Source organism: Salmo salar, chromosome ssa05, assembly GCF_905237065.1.
Source record: "Salmo salar chromosome ssa05, Ssal_v3.1, whole genome shotgun sequence".
Lineage (NCBI taxonomy): Eukaryota > Metazoa > Chordata > Actinopteri > Salmoniformes > Salmonidae > Salmo > Salmo salar.
The window spans coordinates 57,993,832-58,016,101 of NC_059446.1; the positions used below are offsets into that span (position 1 = coordinate 57,993,832).

General features: G+C 42.1%; 1 protein-coding gene across 1 annotated transcript in view; it reads right to left on the minus strand.

Moving 5' to 3' along the window:
* Positions 1-852: 852 nt before the first annotated feature.
* Positions 853-22,270, minus strand: part of plcl2 (phospholipase C like 2) — a 61,202-nt gene continuing 39,784 nt past the window's right edge. Inside the window, exons 4-7 of the mRNA XM_014200729.2 lie at positions 18,694-18,897; positions 10,213-10,288; positions 5,302-5,411; positions 853-2,473 (exon numbers count right to left, since the gene is read on the minus strand). Coding sequence (XP_014056204.1) covers positions 2,267-2,473; positions 5,302-5,411; positions 10,213-10,288; positions 18,694-18,897 — 597 coding nt within the window. The 3' untranslated portion in view covers positions 853-2,266. The remainder of the gene's footprint in view (positions 2,474-5,301; positions 5,412-10,212; positions 10,289-18,693; positions 18,898-22,270) is intronic.

Genomic DNA, 22,270 nt, shown 5'->3' on the forward strand with positions numbered 1-22,270 from the left:
ATGGTTCTAACCGGGTACCACCCCGTACTCTACCCTGCACCTTAGAGATTGCTGCCCTATGTACATACTGTAGTCATTAAACACTGGTCACTTGAATAATGTTTATACTGTTTTACACACACACACACACACACACACACACACACACACACACACACACACACACACACACACACACACACACACACACACACACACACACACACACACAGTATTCTAGTCATGGCTTATCCTATAGAATGTCTTTTTAATTATTTGTTCTAGTGTTTTTTTTATTGCAAGGTATTACTGCACATCTGCAAATCTGTATGCGACCAATAAACTTTGCTTTGATCTATTCTAAATGCTATTTTGTAGTGCTGTACTCTGGTTTGACTTACAGGGGACACTCTTTCTGCTTTTCTAAGAACATGTCCTGGGGCCTTTGTCCTGTGATGTGTTGGGGTGCTTGTTTTTCTGTGCCGACAAGTGACCACAATGCAGTGGTCTATCAGGGAAATAAATTGGAAACAAACTGAGTGACAAAAAAAAAAAAGAGATTGTTTTTATGTGTTATCAGCTGTGCGTGCAGGTCTGTGTGTGTGTGTATGTATCTGTGAACATGTGCCAGACACGTCTGTGGTTCGCTAGATATCCCTAGGCTCTTTCCACTCCTATCAGCACACTGTAAACGAATCTATAGAGATCCTTCAGTTCCTCTAGCAGCTCCATGCGATGGCTGGGATATCCAGACCCTGCAGTGTCTGTCTGCCCTTGAACAGTAATAGCATTAATACAACAGAAAACAGCACACTGTAGAATGTTATTGAATGTTCATACGGTCTGTCATTGAATCTGACACCAGATACCATAAACGATTTGACGTGGTTTATTCTGAAGGTTTCGAGAATGAACAAAAAAGCAAAACCGGTATTTTTTCTCTTTTTTTCTCTCCATCAGTAAAAATGGTTAACAACAGTTATAAATACAACAACTGTCACAGCACTGAAGTTCATGAATTACTTTTTTCCCAGTGTGGGCCCAGTTAAAACACTGGTGGTGAGATCCAGAGGTGGTGGTGGGTGGCTAAAGTTGACCAGGAGCAACACTGTTTCAGCACTGTGGAGAGACTGAACAAAATACAAACTAGAAGCAACTGGTGGGGAAAAGCAGGTTAAGACGGATGGATGCGAGGAAGAGTATCTTTCCTCACCATCCATCCCCTTTGTTGACTGATTTGTAGCAATGAGGCACAGTCATATATGAAACAGTATTCATGAATAGGGTGCTAGTTTGTTACCAGGATGGGTTGAGAAGCCATTATTACTTTGTACACCTTACTCTATCCTCTCACGTGGAATGGTGAAACGATACCAAAACGTAGGCCTAACGAGTTACTCTTCTCCATGGTTCCTTCCCAAAGCAGTTGCTGGTTGTGTTTAAGACTCAACTGCCACCCTTGGACCACACACTGAGGTTTAAAGTCTCTATCCGTCCCTCGTCTCGACAAAGGAACTCTCCGGTGGGAAAGTGTAAAGGACACCACAATTTCACATCTGTACAGACAAATAAAATAGTTATTTTTCATGGACGAGCCATTTCCTTTACAAAATAAATCTTATTTCTCAAGAATACAATAATAAAATGAAGCACGTTGCAAAAAAAGTAACAGAACTCCATATATACACATACTATTTTGGCAGACAAGAACAAGTTCATTATTGTAAACAGCTCTCGCCTCCCTTTTCTTCTTTCCTTCTCTCCAATGTTCCTGTTTCCTATTACATTCACAGCTCTAATTTCTGGTTGGTAAGAAACCCATAAATTGTGCTTAAGAAATCCTTGGACCGTTTAGAGCAGCTCTCCTAGGGTCAGACCCTGGGGTCTGCCTGTAAATAAGTGCACTGTCTCCACAGTAGGTCACTGCTTTAAGACTGTCCCGTGGCTGCAAGTTCACTTGACCCTCCTAGTTGACCCGCAACATCTTGCTGTTGGACGTTGAGGTGGGCAGGAGGGGTTAAGGGCTTTTTGTGTGGTACCTGGTTAAGCAAAGGGAGGTTTGAGTGAGATTGGGGTGGGAATGGAATGGTTGTATACGGCACTGGAATAAGAAAAGTTGTGTGGCAACGGCACTAGAACAGTTATACTGTAGTTAGGTTTGTGTGGGACTGCGGTAAGGAGGTTTATGTATGCCACTAGGGTAGGGCAAGGGGCTTGGGGGGGGGGTTGAGTGCCACCAGGGTAGGGCAAGGGGCTTGGAGGTATGAAGGGTTTAGGGCGTAAGCCTTCAGTTGTCCTCCTCAGAGAGCTCGTCCTCCCCCGTGGCTTTCTCGGGGATGGCGTCCAGGCTGCGTGGTCGGGTCCTGGACTCGGAGCCTGCCGTGCTCCCTGATGGCCCGTCCTTACTGAGGTTACAGGTGAGGGCGGCATAGTGGATCTGCTTCAGGTTCTCCTGGACCTCACTCTTTGCGTGCTTCAGCAGATCCGCCTGGCCCTGGAGGGGAGGCAGCGACATGACAGGAATGGCAATATAGAGACAATGGAGCATGTATCAACAACTTGAATCTCCAGTTTAAACAGAAAGACAAAGGGTGAAACCAATTGTACCTTCAAAAAGGCCACGAAGCGAGAGAGTAGTGTGGTACTAACTGTTTAATCTTAGTTGTATGCGGTCAGACATTGGAGTCCTACATCTCCCCAATCCCCACGGAGCGTAACCGCTGCTACTGTGTATAATGAATTATGCAGCGTAGACAAACACTCACCAGGCACCAACTCAATTTCCCGGGGACCATGTATAAATGATGAGCCCAAACGCTCATGAGGTGAGCATGCAATTAACGCATGCAAATATCACAAATAAATATGCGGAAGGTCATTCCTCGATAATTACCCCTTGCATTGACACAGGGATTAAATGAACGGCATAAAGACAAATACATCAGACAGTGTGTGCAATCTACCTAGCTCAGACATAGGCTCTTATTCCACCGCGCTGCAGCTGAAAAACAAATGTCAATTTAAACCTAGCTACCTTATGTCCCTTCTGTAAACAAACTCTCAAAAAACATTGTTTTTTCCTTATTTAGTGAAGCTCAACTGCACTGTGGAATCATAATCTCTAAAGTGTTCGCTCTGAAGTTGTTTCTTGAATATAAATTCACTGCTTATGTCTGTCCTCAAAACAAACATTAAGTTAAACCTCTTACATGTAACTAAATGTAATCGAAAATGTAATCTACGTAATCCCCAAAAGTAATTATTTATCATGAGATAAACAATAACTAGTAATGCGGCATACTCCAAGGTTAAACTCTCACTTTTCTAGTAAAAATAGTTATAAATTGCAGAGGTGTAGTCACTATTGAGGACACAAGCTTAATTACACAGATCATATTTTGATTATTTCCTATTCAACAAAACTATGTATAAGGCTTGAAATTTCATTTTTTTCTAATCCATTAAGATTTCACCTTCCTTATAACTGTAAAAAACATATTTGTATATTTAGTGTTAGAGAAAATGTGCAAAGTTTCTAAAGGTCTCTCGATCAAAACATCGGCCCCATCGCTTTGAACGCCTCTCAGAGCGCTAGCTTGGCTTCCTGAACTCGTTAGGAACTCGCCTTTCATCTCATTTTAATATTCTCCATCTACGACAAACAAAGTGTTTTTTGTTAATCTATTAATTATTTTAGAAATATTACATAAGTATTCAGACCCTTTACTCAGTACTTTCTTGAAGCACCTTTGGCGTCTTCTTGGGTATGACGCTACAAGCTTGGCACACCTGTATTTGGGAGTTTCTCCCATTCTTCTCCGCAGATCCTCTCAAGCTCTGTCAGGTTGGATGGGCAGCGTTGCTGCACAGCAATTTTCAGGTTTCTCCAGAGATGTTAGATTGGCTTCAAGTCAGGGCTCTGGCTGGGCCACTCAAGGACATTCAGAGACCTGTCCCGAAGCCACTCCTGCGTTGTCTTGGCTGTGTGCTTAGGGTTGTTGTCCTATTAGAAGGTGAACCTTCGCCCCAGTCAGAGCTCTGGAGCAGGTTTTCGTTAAGGATCTCTCTGTACTTTGCTCCGTTCATCTTTGCCTCGATCCTGACTAGTCTCCCAGTCCTTGTTGCTGAAAAACATCCCCACAGCATTATGCTGCCACCACACTTCACCGCAGGGATGGTGCCAGGTTTCCTTCGGACGTGACCCTTGGCATTCAAGCCAAAGAGTTCAATCTTGGTTTCATCAGACCATTGAATCTTGTTTCTCATGGTCTGAGAGTCTTCAAAGGGCCTTTTGGCAAACGGGCTGTCATGTGCCTTTTATTGAGGAGTGTCTTCCGTCTGGCCACTCTACCATAAAGGCCTGATTGGTGGAGTGCTGCAGAGATGGTTGTCCTTCTGGAAGGTTCTCCCGTCTCCACAGACGAACTCTAGAGCTCTGTCAGAGTGACCATCAGGTTCTTGGTCATCTCCCTGACCAAGGCCCTTCCCTGATTGCTCAGTTTAGCTGGGCGGTTCCTGCTCAGTTTGGCCGGGTGGTTGGTGGTTCCAAACTTCTTCCATTTAAGAATGATAGAGGCCACTGTGTTCATGGGGACCTTCAATGCTGCAGAAATCGTTCAATACCCTTCCCCAGATCTGTGCCTCGACACAATCCTGTCTCAGAGCTCCATGGACAATTCCTTCGACCTCATGGCTTGGTTTTTGCTCTGACATGCACTGTCAACTGTGGAACCTTATATAGACAGGTGTGTCTTTCCAAATCATGTCCAATCAATTGAATTTACCACAAGTGGACTCCAATCAAGGTGTAGAAACATCTCAAGGATGATGAATGGAAACAGGATGCACCTGAGCTCAATTTTGAGTCTCATAGCAAAGAGTCTGAATACTTACAAAAATAAGGTATCTGTTTTTTGTTATTAACACATTTTCAAAACATTTCTAAAAACCTGTTTTCGCTTTGTCATTATTGGGGTATTGTGTGTAGATTGAATGTGAAAAAAGTCAAGGGGTCTGAATACTTTCCGAGGGCACTCTAGGCTTCAGACAGGAGTTGATAGACAGTCGGAAGAGCGAATTAAAGGTAGGAGGGACATCCCTGCTGCAAGTGGTGTCAGATTTCACATCCTGCTTCATACAGGCAGAAGAGACATACTCCTGTGTCTGAGAATCAGGGCTACCACTCAATGCAAGCCATTTTGATCTATGGTGTCCACAGATCGATTTAAAACCGTTTATTGGTAGCTAAAATAGATTAAACAAAAGCTAAAAACTGTCAAAAAAAAAAAATGATTACTCAAACTAGGTGGTCATTATCCTTACCTTGAGGATAGTTATGTTCCATGTGAAGCTCTCCACAGCCTTGGCCAGCTTCCTGCCCTTCAGGCCCTCCTTTACCGCCATGTCATGGAGGTTCTCATGGAACTCCATCGCTGGGGAGAGAGGGGTCAGGGGACACATGAGTTTTACGCTATGTATTCACACACATTTGTCACAGAGGCTAGCATTGACGTACAATGCTCAATGCATTTATATGCTAGGTTTTCATGAAATGCCAAATTGGGGTTAGGCAAGTGTCAGCACTATGGGAAAAGCCTTAAGTTAAGGCCTTCACACATTTGGTTTCATTCTTGACGTGTGAGACAATGATAAAACACCAACACACTTTAGATGATCATACGTTAAGTATTCATTTCGGATTCAACCATCTCTCAGTGTACATACAGTACTAGAACTACCTGGTTCAGTTTTTGTTTTCATTGTCTATAGAAACTACACCAGCCTGAAAACAGCTGCCCAGCAGACAACATGAGGAAGGAAGCAAAGCTGGTGAGGTCAAGATGGAGTGCGATACATCTTCTCTTGAGAGCGTGAGAGAGAGAAAGAGAGAGCAAGACTAGCATGGGCAGGGCAGACAGACACGACATCGCCTCACTGTGGATTAGCATCAAGGCGCTGAGCAGAGGAGGGACTTGTCTCCCAAGGAGCTCCCTTCCTCCTCTCCTTCCCCTCTTTCCTCCTCTCTCTCGGACTGCGTGCTGCTCTCCGTTAGGATACACAGACGAACATTGCCGTGTGTTTGATTTGAGTCACGGTGCAGTGGAGTCCACAACATCAGAGCAACAGCTGAGGGTCTGGCCGTTAAGGTGCTCTGTAACGGGAGCTTGGTATACTACTAATAGCTTCACCAGACACACACACACACACACACACACACACACACACAAACACAAGCTGAAACGGTCGGACTGAGCATGCTCAGATCTATCGCGGTGCTCTATCAGCTCTGGGTCGGTTCCCAGCCCTGTTGGTGTTGTTTCCATGGCAACACCAAATACCGTACATTTGAGATATACAGTGGGGTGGGTGTGGGTTGGATGGATGGATGTTGAGGAGAGGAGATTCTGAGGAGGTCTGTGATATTGGCACTCCAGCAGTTAGCACATACCTGACCTAGATGAAGAGTTGAGACAGAAAATGGCCAAAGAAATGTTCACAAATTAGGCCCTGGTTGAGGCTAGTGTTGTATTCTCTTACAGAGAATGTGTAGGGCATATACTTTTTTTTTTTTTTTTACCATACATAGTGCTAATAATCTGTTCCTCCCAGCCTTTTTTATGTTGTGCACTGTGAAACATCTGAATGATTCCGGAATGATTATCCCCCACCCTCAGGTGCTGTGCTGCTGTAACTACAGTCACTACTGTTGTACTCATGAAGCATGACTGTGCTGGAAAGACACACACACACCAACTCTCAGCAGGGGTTGCTTAGCAACGCAGTGTAGAGTTGGGGGGGACTAATTCTGTCATTCTGAGCAAACCCTTTCAAACTCAATTCTCTGCAAGCTTATGCTCGCTGACAGAGACTGTATAGAGCCACCAAAAGGTTCTCAGTCACCTTTGACAGTCCATAACCGAGCGGCAGGTAGGAAAGGGGCTTGCCGTGGCCAATGACAATACAACAGGGATTAGCTTCTTTATATGGTGTAATCTTCTCCCTCGTCTGCCTGGAGCTCAATAACTCAGCATAATGAACTTGGACCAGAGTGCCCAGTCATAGGAAATATTTAATGAAACCGTTTCCCCAACCTGTATTGTAGCCTAGGCTAAAATGTTTACTAGCTTTATTAATAATGGATTGAATCGCAAAAGCAACACATTGATTGAGTGTCCCCAATCCTCCTGAATAGATTATGCATTTGACCCTGTAGTATAATCACCATTACTGTAATGGGGTTTTTCCATTCATCTTATCTTCCACATTTTCTCTTTAGCTTGTTTTTTTTTAGGCAGTTTGTAAAAGTTAACCTTAGCGTTACTCTGTCCAGACTAGGTGTACTTTGGGATTCAGCTATTGAATTGTCCCAGATGTTATTTGGTACCTGTGTGAGTGTCAAGTATTGCATTTGATCTGTGCGCTTTAGACAGTAAGTCTAAAGGGGCGGCAGGGTAGCCTAGTGGTTAGAGCGTTGGGCTAGTAACCGAAAGGTTGCAAGTTCGAATCCCCGAGCTGACAAGGTACAAACCTGTCGTTCTGCCTCTGAACAAGGCAGTTAACCCACTGTTCCTAGGCCGTCCTTTTGTTCTTAACTGACTTGCCTAGTTAAATACAAAAAATAAGTACTGATCTTTGTTTATTGTTACCCAGAGGGTCTTTTGAGGCGGTTTGCTCTCTCTGAGCGGTTATGATGGATTACTCCGAACTCCAGTAGCTTTTTGCTGGAATGTTCTGCTCACTGTCTGGAGGGAATACAGTTTGTATTGACCCATTTTCCACTCACAGCTGACAATACGTATCGATGAAATTACAACATCCAGCCCAGTAGATTTGATATGGTGCCTGGTAGTGACCAGAAAGAAGCCTTGGGCGGCTAATGTGGAAGCCCATGTTTAACTTGTTTAGTTGTCTTGTGTGCCCATATTAACTAATGAAATAACACAAATACATGAAGCATTTCCTAGCTTCAGTAGCCTATCGTTTTGGCTCAACTGAGTGGCCTAGTTAGGTACATCTTAGGGATGGGAATTTGAAAGAATTTCTGTGTTTGAGTACTCATGGAAATAATTAAGTACTCACATGTTAGTGTGAAACAGGGCTGAAGGCAAAAAAGTTTGCGCTATGCTGGTTGTTCTGATACGCAACTGAAAACCAAACTTAACACATTTTTCACTGCACTTGACATTCTTTGTGGAGTACACACACACACCTTACCTGAGTTTGAAATTGTCAGTGCTTATAAATGTAACCTACTAAATAGTTGCATTTGTGAATTTCGAGTACTTGTATGCAAGTAATTAGTAAACAAATGCAAACTTTAAATCGAGCACTGTGTATGTGTGCCCATCCCTAGTTACTTTTAGGTTCATTTTTTATAGACATTTCAAAGATCCATACATTGAAAAAATGTGATGGTTTCATAGCAACTTTGAAGAGGAATGCTTTCAGACTATGGACACAATATACTGTAATACTATAGATCTAGCTAACACCAAAAAGTGAACCATCTGAGCACAATTCCGTATCACCCTGCTGCCGAGAGTAGGAGTTGTTTTTGTTGTCTCTTTCAGCACCATTCGTTCAGGCAGTTCACATCTTAACTTTCAGACTACCAATGGCTAATGTCTCGGGCAGCAGCTTGAAGGCAGGTCCTGTAAGTGTTGTGATGAATACTAAGAGAGGAGATGATGGCCAGAAGCCATTGATTTGCGACGCACACCTCAGTTAAAAAGACACTCCTCCGCCCCCTTGATGAGCCAAGACAATAGACTATGAATATTTTATATGTCATCCATCTGGAAACCAATAAATCCCAGCCCCCGGAACGATGGCCTGTTTTTCCTCACTCGGCGCTCCAAGCAAGTTACTCCATGATAAATTAAACATCTATAATGCTTAGATTGGAAACGTTGCTGAAATACGCTGCATTAGATTAAAAGACACAGACGTCTAAATTATCCTCTCATTGAATATGATTTTATTTGTACTGTAGTAAATCTACAGGTCAATTCTATGCTGCTTTTAAAGCACACAATTTGGTTTTGCAGAGTTTGCACCACTAGAGCTCTTTCCGGAAAAATCCACCTTGTTGTGTTCCCCTCATAATGGGGGAAGGAAGAGAGAGTGAACATTCTGACAGCTTCTCAAGCCAAGACTCTCCCAACCTTGGAGCGAGGGGTGGGATCTCTGCCAGCGTCTTCCATTGATGAGCTGCCAATCACACTATCAAGGCTCCAAGATCCTCCCGATCCCCCACGCCCCAGAGCAGACTGGATTAGCACTGCCCCTGCCCAAGTCAAGTCAACACATTATGCAGGGCCAGAAGGCTATTCTCACAGAGACTCACCAGAGGAGCGGGATAAACAGTACTAAGAGCACAGATATAATACAATTGCAAGAGCACACAAGCTGCAATATTCATATCAAAGTGCAAACACAGAATTCTCCCAACAATGAGATCAATTATTTTCTAATCAATTGCCAAAATGCATTTTTTTTTTTTATAAAATATTTTCATCCATTCTGGTAAATGATTCCCGTTCATTTGTTATAAATGAGATTGATCTCATTCTGCACGTCTTGTAGTGGTGCGGTTCCTGGTGGAAACCAGGCATAAAGAGACCGCAGCCGCCTGCCAGTCTTTGATGTTGTTCTGTTCAGAACCTGGGTGTTTACCACCTCAGCTGCAACCCTCCTAATTAGAGGAGCAGCGAGGCCGACGCCGTGAGAATCATCAAAAACCAGGCACATCCAAAGCAGCGTTTCAAAGCATCCGGGTCACAGAAATGAGCATGAATCAAATGTTAATAACTCTTATGTAACAGGGCCGGCATAATCAGTCCATCTTTTTTGTTAGCTGCCGCTCTCCATGTCATACTTCAGAGAGGGGGGATGATTGTATATGAAAGGAAGAAGGGAAGATCTGAGGGACAGTGGATCTTTGCAGAGAAATGGGCTTTTCATGCTAAACGTTGCTCTTTATTCAGCTATATCCCTCGCGAGTGTTGGACCAGTAACCGGAAGGTTGCTGGATCGAATCCCCCGAGCTGACAAGGAAAAAATGTGTCGTTCTGCCCCTGAGCAAGGCAGTTAACCCACTGTTCCCAGGGTGCCGAAGACGTGGATGTCGATTAAGACAGCCCCCCTGCACCTCTCTGATTCAGTTAAATGCGGAAGACACATTTCAGTTGAATACATTAATTTGGACAACTGACTGGGTATCCCCTTTCTTACCTGCTTTCTGGGTCAGCAGTATTCGGTCGTAGACTCCCTCAGAGTTCTCCAGCAGAGTCTTGCTGGTCTGGATCATCTGTCAGGAGAGGAGAAAACACAGTCCATTTGAACCTTTTTATTCCCTTTACAGCAGCCTGGCATCCTGCGGTGGTGAGCAATCTTAATTTTTTTGTTTGTGGAGTATGTATCCAGTACGGGGGAGAAAAAAGCCTAAGCCCTTATTACAGAGATAGAGGGCCAAGCAGCGGGAGTTGTGCTGAGGCACGGTAAAAACGGAGGGAGGGGAGTGTATCAGAGCATGTTATTGAAAGTTGCAAGACAACTAGGGTATTACAGTAATTGCGTGTTACCGTTATAAAAGTCCTGTTTCAGAGTTGGTCTGAAAACATGTGATTTCAAGAGTAGGTTATTATTGTTTATTACAGCAATCTGTTGTAAATAGGAGAGGCCTTGTTCGGAGGCGTAACACAGCCTTATCTGTGGCATTACAGCTGGGCAGCGGACTGCTACATTTAGCTCCCTGCCTTAATTGAGTGCACACACTTCTGACCTCCATGACTGTGTTGAAATTGTCATTGTGGCTCTGATCACAGAGAGGCCCATTTGCACTTCTAATGCCTGACCAAAAAATAAACACCCCAAAATACCTAACTGGTAAATCGGGGGTATTTCGGGAGGTTAATGATGCATGTGTTTACTGTCATGGATCCTGGTAAATACCCACTGCACGACCCAGGAGACGTACACACAGGTACGACCATCTGGATCTTTCTCCCTTCTTACTGTCTCTCGGAGTGCAATTAATACGATCATCTAAAGGAAATGATGTATCATCTAAAATTAGAATAGGCTTCTTAATGTGATTCTGGGGCGAGATGACACAGTTACGGCAGCCTTCCGTTTCAATTAGTGCCACGGGTGCTGGGCTTTATGTTCGCTGCTCTGGCGTAATTGACTTGTACATTCCCTCAGTGACTTAAGAGCACTGCAAGGTCACATAATAAAAGCAGGCAGTCTTGTTCCATGGCCAAGGCAGACCGGGCGGGGGGCTTGGGGTGGGCAGCTGTTTCAGCAGAGCTCCAGTTGCCAAGTCAATCTCTGACGGTCGGCCAGTGACCCAACATGCCCCCCTCCGCCCCTGAGATCGATCCTTTTGCTGTGCCAGTTTTCCAGCCAGTGAGAAAGAGGAGAGTACCTACTTAGGAGCGATGTGACAGGAGCTAAGGGGATCAGCAGCACTGTGACTGTGTGTCTGTGACAGCCTGTCCATGGTGGACTACTGGGCTGGGCGTTCCACTTCAGGCAGTGAAAATGGAGATGAAGGTTTCAAACAGAGACTCCAGCCCTCTACACCCAAGTGGGGATATTAGGTAATAAAGCAATTACAAAATGTTCTTTGGTGATACATCATTTGAAAATTAGGACTGACTTACAAAATTATTTGAAAGCACTGACAATTAATAATATGGCCTATATATTTATTGAGGTGGGCATCAAACTTAGTTTTACGAGGGCAACCCAGAGCATTTCTACAGTCTGATGAGTGTAATGTGACAGGTTAAAGGAAATACTCAGCCTGTTATACATTAAAAAGTATTAGTAAGTTCATAGTATGTGAGGATCTTAAAACATCTAAGGTTAAAAAGATCATGCATTCTGTATTAGTTGATAGAGATTGATAACATTCATAATTGTGTTAAAGTTCAAATCCATCAAGCGTACAAAAGGTAAGAATTGTAAAAGGAATGTGTAAACGTTATATTGATTACTTTATTTTGTGGTGCCTAACTGAAGGGGAAAAGTGTTAATCTGTGATCTACTAAATGCTCTTTAATCTATGAGCCTGAGATCGATTGCTCTGGTGTCCACCCAAGTTCGCGGGGAAATCGCGGTCTTTTCCTCATTACAGTAAAAGTTCTCACTGAGGAAATAATACGTATCACTCTCGTGATTATTTCTCCCCTTTTTCAGGTACGTTATTGATGAAAACAGAGTCATTTAAATGTAATAATTCGCTAACATGTCAAGAGTGTTTAAGGTGTGTCTTAGTAACATCTTGAGGAAGTTAGAGTTAAGTTTGCAGAGTAATATGAGCCCTGCTCGGTTGCAGCTAAAGCTAGCTTCGTACTGAGAGTAGCTGCCATTTTATGTCGATCGTGAATGAACATGTGCGTTGCTAATAAGATATTTTGCGGTGTTATTTGTGTAAGGGTTTTTCAAACACTTTATTGACTGTTGATAAATTAAGTTATGGTTTACTGAGTTAAAACGTTGTGCTTGACAGTTATATTGAAATGAGTGTATGTTTCAGTGAATTACAGTGTATACTGTTGTGACTTGAATAAGCCTTGTACCCTACAACACTAGCTCTTTCCTGTAGATCTGTTGTTTTGTAAAATGTGTTACTTTTGTAAAATGTGTTACTTTGGTAAAATGATAACAGTAAAAGTTCTCACTGAGGAAATAATACCGTATCACTCGTGATTATTTCTCCCCTTTTTCAGGGGCGTAACATTAACACGTCGTGACTAAGCTGAGGGAGGAGGGGGGAGGCTGTTTGTGACAGTCCACAGCTGCAGTAACAGGGCTGGAGGCTGTCAGGCACACTGATTACTTTACTAATGGGTGAAGAAATTACAGCCTTGGTGACAGACACAGCAACACAGGGAGGTATTTATAGTGGATTGAGAGGTAAGCAGCTGAACTGAACGCTGGCTTTGCTCGCTAAATACTAGCGATGTTGATTTGTGTATTTTGTGGTGCTACTGGGAGTGTTTTACAAGGCTACAAAATTGTAATGGTTATCATAAACAATCTACTACTTTGTAACACATTGGTACTTCCCTTCCTTTTATTCTAGAAAAATCTACACAATACATTTACAACACGAAGAACAGCACATTCAATTAAGACAATTTCTGCAGAGGAGCACTTTGAAGATACTTGAAGAATCCACTTATACTTTTCATCTGCAAACAAAACCAGACAAACCCATAATAGAGTAGTTTATCTCTACAGTTGAAGTCCGAAGTTTACATACACCTTAGCCAAATACACTTAAACTCAGTTTTCACAATTCCTGACATTTAATCCTAGTAAAAATTCCCTGTCTTAGGTCAGTTAGGATCACCACCTTATTTTAAGAATGTGAAATGTCAGAATAATAGGAGAGAGAATGATTTATTTCAGCTTTTATTTCTTTCATCACATTCCCAGTGGGTCAGAAGTTTACACTCAATTAGTATTTGGTAGCGTTGCCTTTAAATTGTGTAACTTGGGTCAAACGTTTCGGGTAGCCTTCCACAAGCTTCCCACAATAAGTTGGGTGAATTTTGGCCCATTCCTCCTAACAGAGCTGGTGTAACTGAGTCAGGTTTGTAGGCCTCCTGTCTCGCACATGCTTTTTCAGTTCTGCCCATAATTTTTCTATAGGATTCAGGTCAGGGCTTTGTGATGGCCACTCCAATATGTTGACTTTGTTGTCCTTGAGCCATTTTGCCACAACTTTGCTTGCAAGTATGCTTGGTGTCCTTGTCCATTAGGAAGACCCATTTGCGACCAAGATTTAACTTCCTGACTGAAGTCTTGAGATGTTGCTTCAATATATACACATCATTTCACTCATGATACCATCTATTTTGTGAAGTGCACCAGTCCCTCCTGCAGAAAAGCACCCCCACACCATGATGCTGCCACCCCTGTGCTTCACAGTTGGGATGGTGTTCTTCGGCTTGCAAGGCTCCCCCTAACGATGGTCATTATGGCCAAACAGTTATATTTTATCAGACCAGAGGACATTTCTCCAAAGAGTACTATCTTTGTCCCCATGTGCAGTTGCAAACCGTAGTCTGGCTTTTTTATGGCGGTTTTGGAGCAGTGGCTTCTTCCTTGCTGAGCGGACTTTCAGGTTATGTCGATACAGGACTGGTTTTACTGTGGATATTGATACGTTTGAACTGTTTCATACAGCATATTCACAAAGTCCTTTGCTGTTGTTCGTAGGTGTGATTTGCAGTTTTCCTTACCAAAGTACGTTCATCTCTAGGAGACAGAATGTGTCTCCTTCCTGAGTGGTATGATGGCTGCGTGGTCCCATGGTGTGTATACTTGCGTACTACTGTTTGTACAGATGAACGTGGTACCTTCAGGTGTTTGAAAATTGCTCCCAAGGATGAACCAGACTTGTGGAGGTCTACAATTTCTTTTCTGAGGTCTTGGCTGATTTATTTAGATTTTCCATGATGTCAAGCAAAGAGGCACTGAGTTTCAAGGTAGGCTTTGAAATGCATCCACAGGTACGGCTCAAATGATGTCAATTAGCCTATCAGAAGCTTCTAAAGCCGGGGCATCATTTTCTGGAATTTTCCAAGCTGTTTAAAGGCACAGTCAACTTAGTGTATGTAAACTTCTGACCCACTGGAATTGGGATTACAGGTAGACCGATTAATCGGAATGGCCGACTAATTAGGGCTGATTTCAAGTTTTTATAACAATCGGAAATCGGTATTTTTGGACGCAGATTTTTTTTTTTTTACACCTTTATTTAACTAGGCAAGTCAGTTAAGAACACATTCTTATTTTCAATGACGGCCTAGGAATGGTGGGTTAACTGCCTTGTTCAGGGGCAGAACGACAGATTTTTACCTTGTCAGCTCGGGGATTCAATCTTGCAACCTTACGGTTAACTAGTCCAACGCTCTAACCACCTGCTTTACATTGCACTCCACGAGGAGCCTACCTGTTACGCGAATGCAGTAAGAAGCCAAGGTAAGTTGCTAGCTAGCATTAAACTTATCTTGTAAAAAACAATCAATCAATCAATCATAATCACTAGTTAACTACACATGGTTGATGATATTACTACTTTATCTAGCCTGTCCTGCGTTGCATATAATCGCTTAGGTACACGTTGCTCCAACGTGTACCTAACCATAAACATCAACGCCTTTCTTAAAATCAATACAGAAGTATATATTTTTAAACCTGCATATTTAGTTAATATTGCCTGCTAACATGAATTTCTTTTAACTAGAGAAAATGTGTCACTTCTCTTGCAACAGAGTCAGGGTATATGCAGCAGTTTGGGCCGCCTGGCTCGTTGCGAACTGTGATGACTATTTCTTCCTAACAAAGACAGCCGACTTTGCCAAACGGGGGATGATTTAACAAAAGTGCATTTGCGAAAAAAGCACAATCATTGCACGACTGTACCTAACCATAAACATCAATGCCTTTATTAAAATCAATACACAGAAGTATATATTTGTAAAATCTGCATATTTAGCTAAAAGAAATCCAGGTTAGCAAGCAATATTAACCAGGTGAAATTGTGTCACTTCTCTTGCGTCCGTATTTCACTGAAAGGAAAAACGTTTTGTTTTCGAGATGATAGTTTCCGGATTCGACCATATTAATGACCAAAGGCTCGTATTTCTGTGTGTTTATTATATTATAATTAAGTATATGATTTGATAGAGCAGTCTGACTGAGCGGTGGTAGGCAGCAGCAGGCTCGTAAGCATTCATTCAAACAGCACTTTTGTGCGTTTTGCCAGCAGCTCTTCGCTGTGCTTCAAGCATTGCGCTGTTTATGACTTCAAGCCTATCAACTCCCAAGATTAGGCTGGTGTAACCGATGTGAAATAGCTAGCTAGTTAGCGGGGTGAGCGCTAATATTGTTTCAAACGTCACTCGCTCTGAGACTTGGAGTAGTTGTTTCTCTTGCTCTGCATGGGTAACGAGGGTGGTTGTTGTCGATGTGCTCCTGGTTCGAGCCCAGGTAGGAGCGAGGAGAGGGACGGAAGCTATACTGTTACACTGGCAATACTAAAGTGCCTATAAGAACATCCAATAGTCAAAGGTATATGGAATACAAATCGTATAGAGAGAAATAGTCCTATAATTCCTATAATAACTACAACCTAAAACTTCTTACCTGGGAATATTGAAGACTCATGTTAAAAGGAACCACCAGCTTTCATATGTTCTCATGTTCTGAGCAAGGAACTTAAACGTTAGCTTTTTTACATGGCACATATTGCACTTTTACTTTCTTCTCCAACACTTTGTTTTTGCATTATTTAAACCAAATTGAACATGTTCCATTATTTATTTGAGGCTAAATTGATTTTATTTATGTATTATATTAAGTGAAAATAAGTGTTCATTCAGTATTGTTGTAATTGTCATTATTACAACAACCAAAAAAAGAATAATAATAAAAATAAAAAAATCTGATACCGATTAATCACCCGATTATTGTTTAAATAATAAAATTGGGTGATTAATCGGTATCAGATTTTTTTGGTCCTCCAATAATCGGTAGCGGCGTTGAAAAATCATAATCGGTCGACCTCTAATTGGGATACACTGAATTATAAGTGAAATAATCTGTCTGTAAACAATTGTTGGAAAATTGACTTGTGTCATGCACAAAGTAGATGTCCTAACCGACTTGCCAAAACTATAGTTTGTTAACAAGAAATTTGTGGAGTGGTTGAAAAACAAGTTTTAATGACTCCAACCTAAGTGTATGTAAACCTCCGACTTCAACGGTATTTACCTAGTCGGCTTGTTGTTGTGTATTCTATGCAAGATAAATATTCCTCACAAGGCGCATTCAAGTTATGAGTGCCATAGGGAGGGAAACCTGCATTCTGACAAGCAGTCAATGCACAACAATTCTTAATTCAATCGTGGGGGAAAATAACAGTTTTAAATAGCATTTGTTAAAAAAAAATAAAGAGGTGGATCCTGGCTTTCCATTCATACTTATTTCTCAACTCCTAAATACACTGAACTGCACTATTTTAAACCCAGAGTTTTTAGCAGCGGCATGGTTGAGCACGTTAGCGCTCCGCAATTCACCTAAAGTGGAGCTAAACTTAACACGGGTCAATTGTAGGGTAACTTGGGGTAAAACACTTCCCTACCTCATCATTTTTGGGAGTGATGAGCCCGATTACATATTTAGTTGAGCAAGAGTAGTGGCAACCAGGGAAAGTGTTGGGGGGGGTACATGAAGTGGTTTCTGTGAGAAGTACAGGCAAGGGGCGTGTCAACATAATTGTATTCATTCCTTTTGGAGCAGAATGTCCTTTTAAAATGTCACCCAAACTGAGCTTCTCAGTCCTTCTACATAAAATGTATCCAGGGGACGACGACACGACTGGATCTTCGTTCACTTCACATTTTCATCAAATTTGCTGAGGACACACGAGTCTAACGCTTAACTCATGATCCAAACTTCACTGACGCCTGTCCATAACTCACAATGAATGAGACACTTTTGAGTAAAATTACGCATGACTCATTTGTTGTCAGGTTAGTTAGCACATTACCTTCATGCTCTGTGTGGGGGTTCTAAAGTCAAGAGAAAGACATTAGGTAAATGACATGCAATGCTATGCTAATGGTGTACTAATGCAGTCTGTAGCCTTTGACCTGTGTTTCTACAGTGGATAATAAGCTTCACTAATACTTCTCCAGGATTTATGCTTTGTACACGGCAAACATGTCTGACACCGAAAACAGCTGGTGTCAAATAGAAATATCAAAAGAATGAATATTTTAAAGCGTATTCAATACATATTCAGAGCAAATAGGCTACAGATGAGAATGAAATATCAGATGTTCCTTAAGTGTTTTTCCATGGCCACGTTGGATAATATAGTAGAGCTCTCAAGTTGTTGTTAACTTGTGCTCTGTATCGTAGCAAATACAGTAGTAATGAAATATTCAAAATGGGGGACGAAGGGCATTCTATAAAACTCTTGTATTATTAAGGCACATTGATTACGGTGAGGTGTAAGGCGTAATAGGTCTGTATTGAAATAGCCTCAATGACGCATTATAAACTGGGTGTTCAGCCCTGAGTGCTGATTGACTGACAGCCGTGGTATACGAGACCATATACCATGGGTATGACAAAACATGTATTTTTACTGCTCTAATTACATTGGTAACCAGTTTATAATAGCAATAAGGCACCTCGGGGGTTTGTGGTATATGGCCAATATACCACAGCTAATGGCTGTATCCAGGCACTCCGCGATGTGTCGTGCTTAAAAACAGCCCTTAGCCGTGGTATATTGGCCATATATAATTAAGGCCCGAGGGGGTGTGGTATAAATTCAGTCCTTTGTCAACATTGATTAAATTACTTGATTAAAACAACTCTCCCCTGCCCTATTACCTAACCCTCTTAACCCCATGCTACCATTCAAATCCCACTAAACCCCCCTCTTGACTTGATTAGAATCAAACTAATGTTCTAGGTGTTTTGAGGTTGTTTTTACAATCAGCACATTCGTGGTGGTCTTAATGAGAAAGGCTTTTATTAAGATTAAAATATGCAGTAAGATCCCCGATTTCAAGTCCTGGTCCTAAAAAAGAATGTCCTCGATCAACTAACCTTACAAAACAAAGGAAATACATTTAAAAAAACATGATACTGTTCAAACAAAAGTCCTCCTGTACTCACCATGTCATAGGTGGTGACCACCTTCTTCAGGACATCTGGTAGCTGGCCCTGGGGCTCCATGGTGGGGTACTGGTCCTTGAGGTTGAACACCAGGAGGGGGTTGTTGTCAGCCCCTGTCAGCCGGGAGGACAGGGCCAGGATGCACTGCTTCAGGTTGGCCACTGCCGAGAGGCCACATAGTTCCTTGAAGGGCACTATGGCATTCTGCAAAGGAACATGAACGCTTGGGTTGGTGTCCTGATGATGAACTAAAGACTAAGCATGTTGTTGTATTGAAGACAAAGAACACTGGACAAAGTGGAAGATGAAAGCTTGAGTTGGTTTCTATAATGGACAAGATGCAGCATATTGTACTGCAGACTAGGGATGTGACAAATTAAACAATTTTGTTAAAACAATAAGAAAAATTCATCAAATTCCATGTGAATTCACAATGCAGATGCGATGCTGCCAGCAACGGTTTGGGTCTCACGGTGCGTCCCTGTGATGGTTAAGCATTGCACCTGTACTGCCATTAATGTACCTCAATTCCACCTTGCAATGTTTGCATTTCCTTCTCAAAGTATTGCCATACAGGACTTCGCTGCTGTCGCTTGCCTTTCTCTGCCATTTTTCAAAATAATTGATTCCTCGACTCCCATTTCTGAGTGTCAAGATTAGATTCCGCTAAGAATTGACTCCTAAGATTTAGTATTTTTAGAACGGCGGAGACTGTGTTTTTGGAAGTACGGCAACTAATCAAACACTTGCATCTTTCATAGCGAGCTAGCGAGGGATGGAGAGAGAGAGAGGAGGGGCACAGTATAGGCAGGTCGAACAACAGTCAGAACCGTGCACAAGGCCTAGGCTATCTATCGGCAATCAAAAGCTCTCTCGCAAGTTCTTTTTCTATCTCGCAACTTCAGTAAAGCAGGGCCTATCATCAATGAATAAGCTAGGCTGTAGAGATGAGAGAGATGGAACACGTCACTATCACATAGTATCTGCACATATGCATGGGTTCGTCACGCCGTTTACTTTCTAGATCTACATTAAAAAAAATACAAATAAAAATGTTGGTTAGGGATTCGGTTAGGGATCCCAATTTCTTTAACGTTAAAACGTTCACACCCCTATTGCAGACAAAGTTGCAAAACAGCATTAGCCTCAATGATACTAGGGCATGACTGACAAGTGAATTATTACGGTTCAGACTTCCTGTTTGTTTTCATTTCAGTTTGGTTTTAGTCATTTAAGATAAAGCTCACTGCCGTGACAGTTCACTTGAGTAATTATCTCAATCAGCTGGTTCATTTAATTCATTATGAATGAAGATCAGTGATTAGATGATTCCTAATGTTTTCAATTATGTAACGTAGAAAATAACAACTGAGCTCTGTTAAGTTACCTAAGTTAATGTGGCCTATGTAGTTACTAATTAACAGGCTAGAAGTACAAGTACAGTGAAACACCCTGTGATACGAAGTAGTTAAGAGTACATGTTACCTTCAAAAACCTTTGTTGGTTTTTGTTAGTCATTCGATCACACACACACACACACACACACACACACACACACACACACACACACACACACACACACAAATCCTAACCTTCCTGTGAAAGGCCCAATTTAAACAGCGTGTAAACAACCGGGAGGACAAACAGCCACAGAGAGAACGCCCAAGATGTGTTAGTCTCATTGCCAGTGGCCTGTTATCACATAATGACTGCAATGTAAACAGAGCGACCAAAATAAACCCTAATACACAATGCACCACAAAAAAACAACCACAGAGGGGGGAACAATCGAGTATGTGACTTCCTTCTGACACATTGCTGGGTATTGCTTCAGTGGGAAAAAGATGGCGAAGATCAGAAAAGACCAGCTGTTTGAAGTAGCTAGCTCATGGGGGGGCCTAGTGGGAAGCTAGTGAGCACACAGGAATGCACAAAAGCAGATGGATAGTCTGAACAGGCAAATTGTCAGGTGGGTCCTGGGTAACAATAGCCTACTGTTCATCTTTTGGTCGATATCTTTCTGTTATGTCCTGTTTCAACCAATAAAAGATTGATCATTGCTCCTAACAGCTTACTGAGTGCAAATTTGAAGTAAAACACCATATCTGTTTTTTGCCCTTTTAAAATAGGTGACGCACTAGTCTCGTTTCCACTCCAATTCAACATAATTTGTGGTAATCTGTCCTTTAGACTGCATACAGTAATCTCCTTCTAGAATTATTACTGACAAGCCCATAAGCGCCACAGCGCAGTATTACATAACACGTTTTCCATTTTATATATTAGAAGGTATGCTCATAAGCCACTACCTGGATATATGAAGATCAGCCCCAGTCCTCAGTGCTCCAGTGGGGATGTCACCAGACTGCCTCTGAGCTTCGAAGTATCCTTGAGTCTGCCTCGACTGTTGTGCAATACACATGGATTAGATTAAATCTGATTAAATCAAGCTTGGTGGTTTTGTTTTCTCTTGCCAAAAGGGGCTTTCTTTTTTAGATGCTACACAGCCTTTGTAGTAAATCTCGCTGTGATCCCCGCTTGACTCTAGGGGTCAGTGTTCATATTCTAACAAAAACATTCCCATGTAGGCGGGTGAGTAAATAAACTTGATTCAAACGACTCATCCACGACTTTATTAAAGCATGCACATTCCCCCCAAAATATGACATCATGTAGGCTAGCCTGGCCAATAGAAACTGGGCATAAATTGGTGATGTTTTACAAGTCAATCCTTAGGGATGGATCGAAATTTACAGAATAGTTACCCAGGCCCACCTGTTTGACAGACTACATTAGGCTATAGGCTGCTATAGCCATAGATTTGTCAGTCAATTCCTCCACCCATCATGCATCCTTTAAATATCCTACCCCGTGTCAGTGAAGGGCTGTTAAGTTAAAATCAACACTCAAGTTGAGAGGGTATGCCATAGGCCTATCTTCTATTTAAATATGGCAAAAAGCACAGGGCTACCCCTTGTTGGCATAAGATTTTGAAGAAAATAAAATGGGATCCGATTATGTAAAGTGATCTATAACGCCGCTTTGGTCCGCAATGTTTTATGCTAGAAACAAGCTGTAAAATACCCAGGAAAGACGTGACTCCGATGCATCCTTTCTTTGACATTAAGAGGCTGAGCTACAACCTTCTATAGCCGATGAGACAAAACAGACTTTGGTTGGGAAGTAATCTAATTCTGTCACTATCAGTTGATTAAGCTGTCCACTGTGTACAATAGAAGATGTTTCAACCCAGACAGCTTTTAGGGAAACACTTCTCACCATCTCTCGTTGGGTTAAACCACAGAAGAAAAGTGGCCAGCAGATAAAGCTTACATTTGTATGAGTCGGTAGGCCTACTGTCTGGGGTGGAAAGGTAGGCCTAACTTTTAAAAGAACCCATGCTCAGATTCCTAATCATTTGCAAACACGGACAGCTTCGTTGCAAACCAGACACACTGATTTGGCATTGGAGAAATATGATAAGATGAACACATAAGCTATTGCTCAGTCCATCCTTAGCCTGTAATTTTGGTAATTAGTGTGGTATTAAAAAAGATTATGTAGAATTGCATGACAT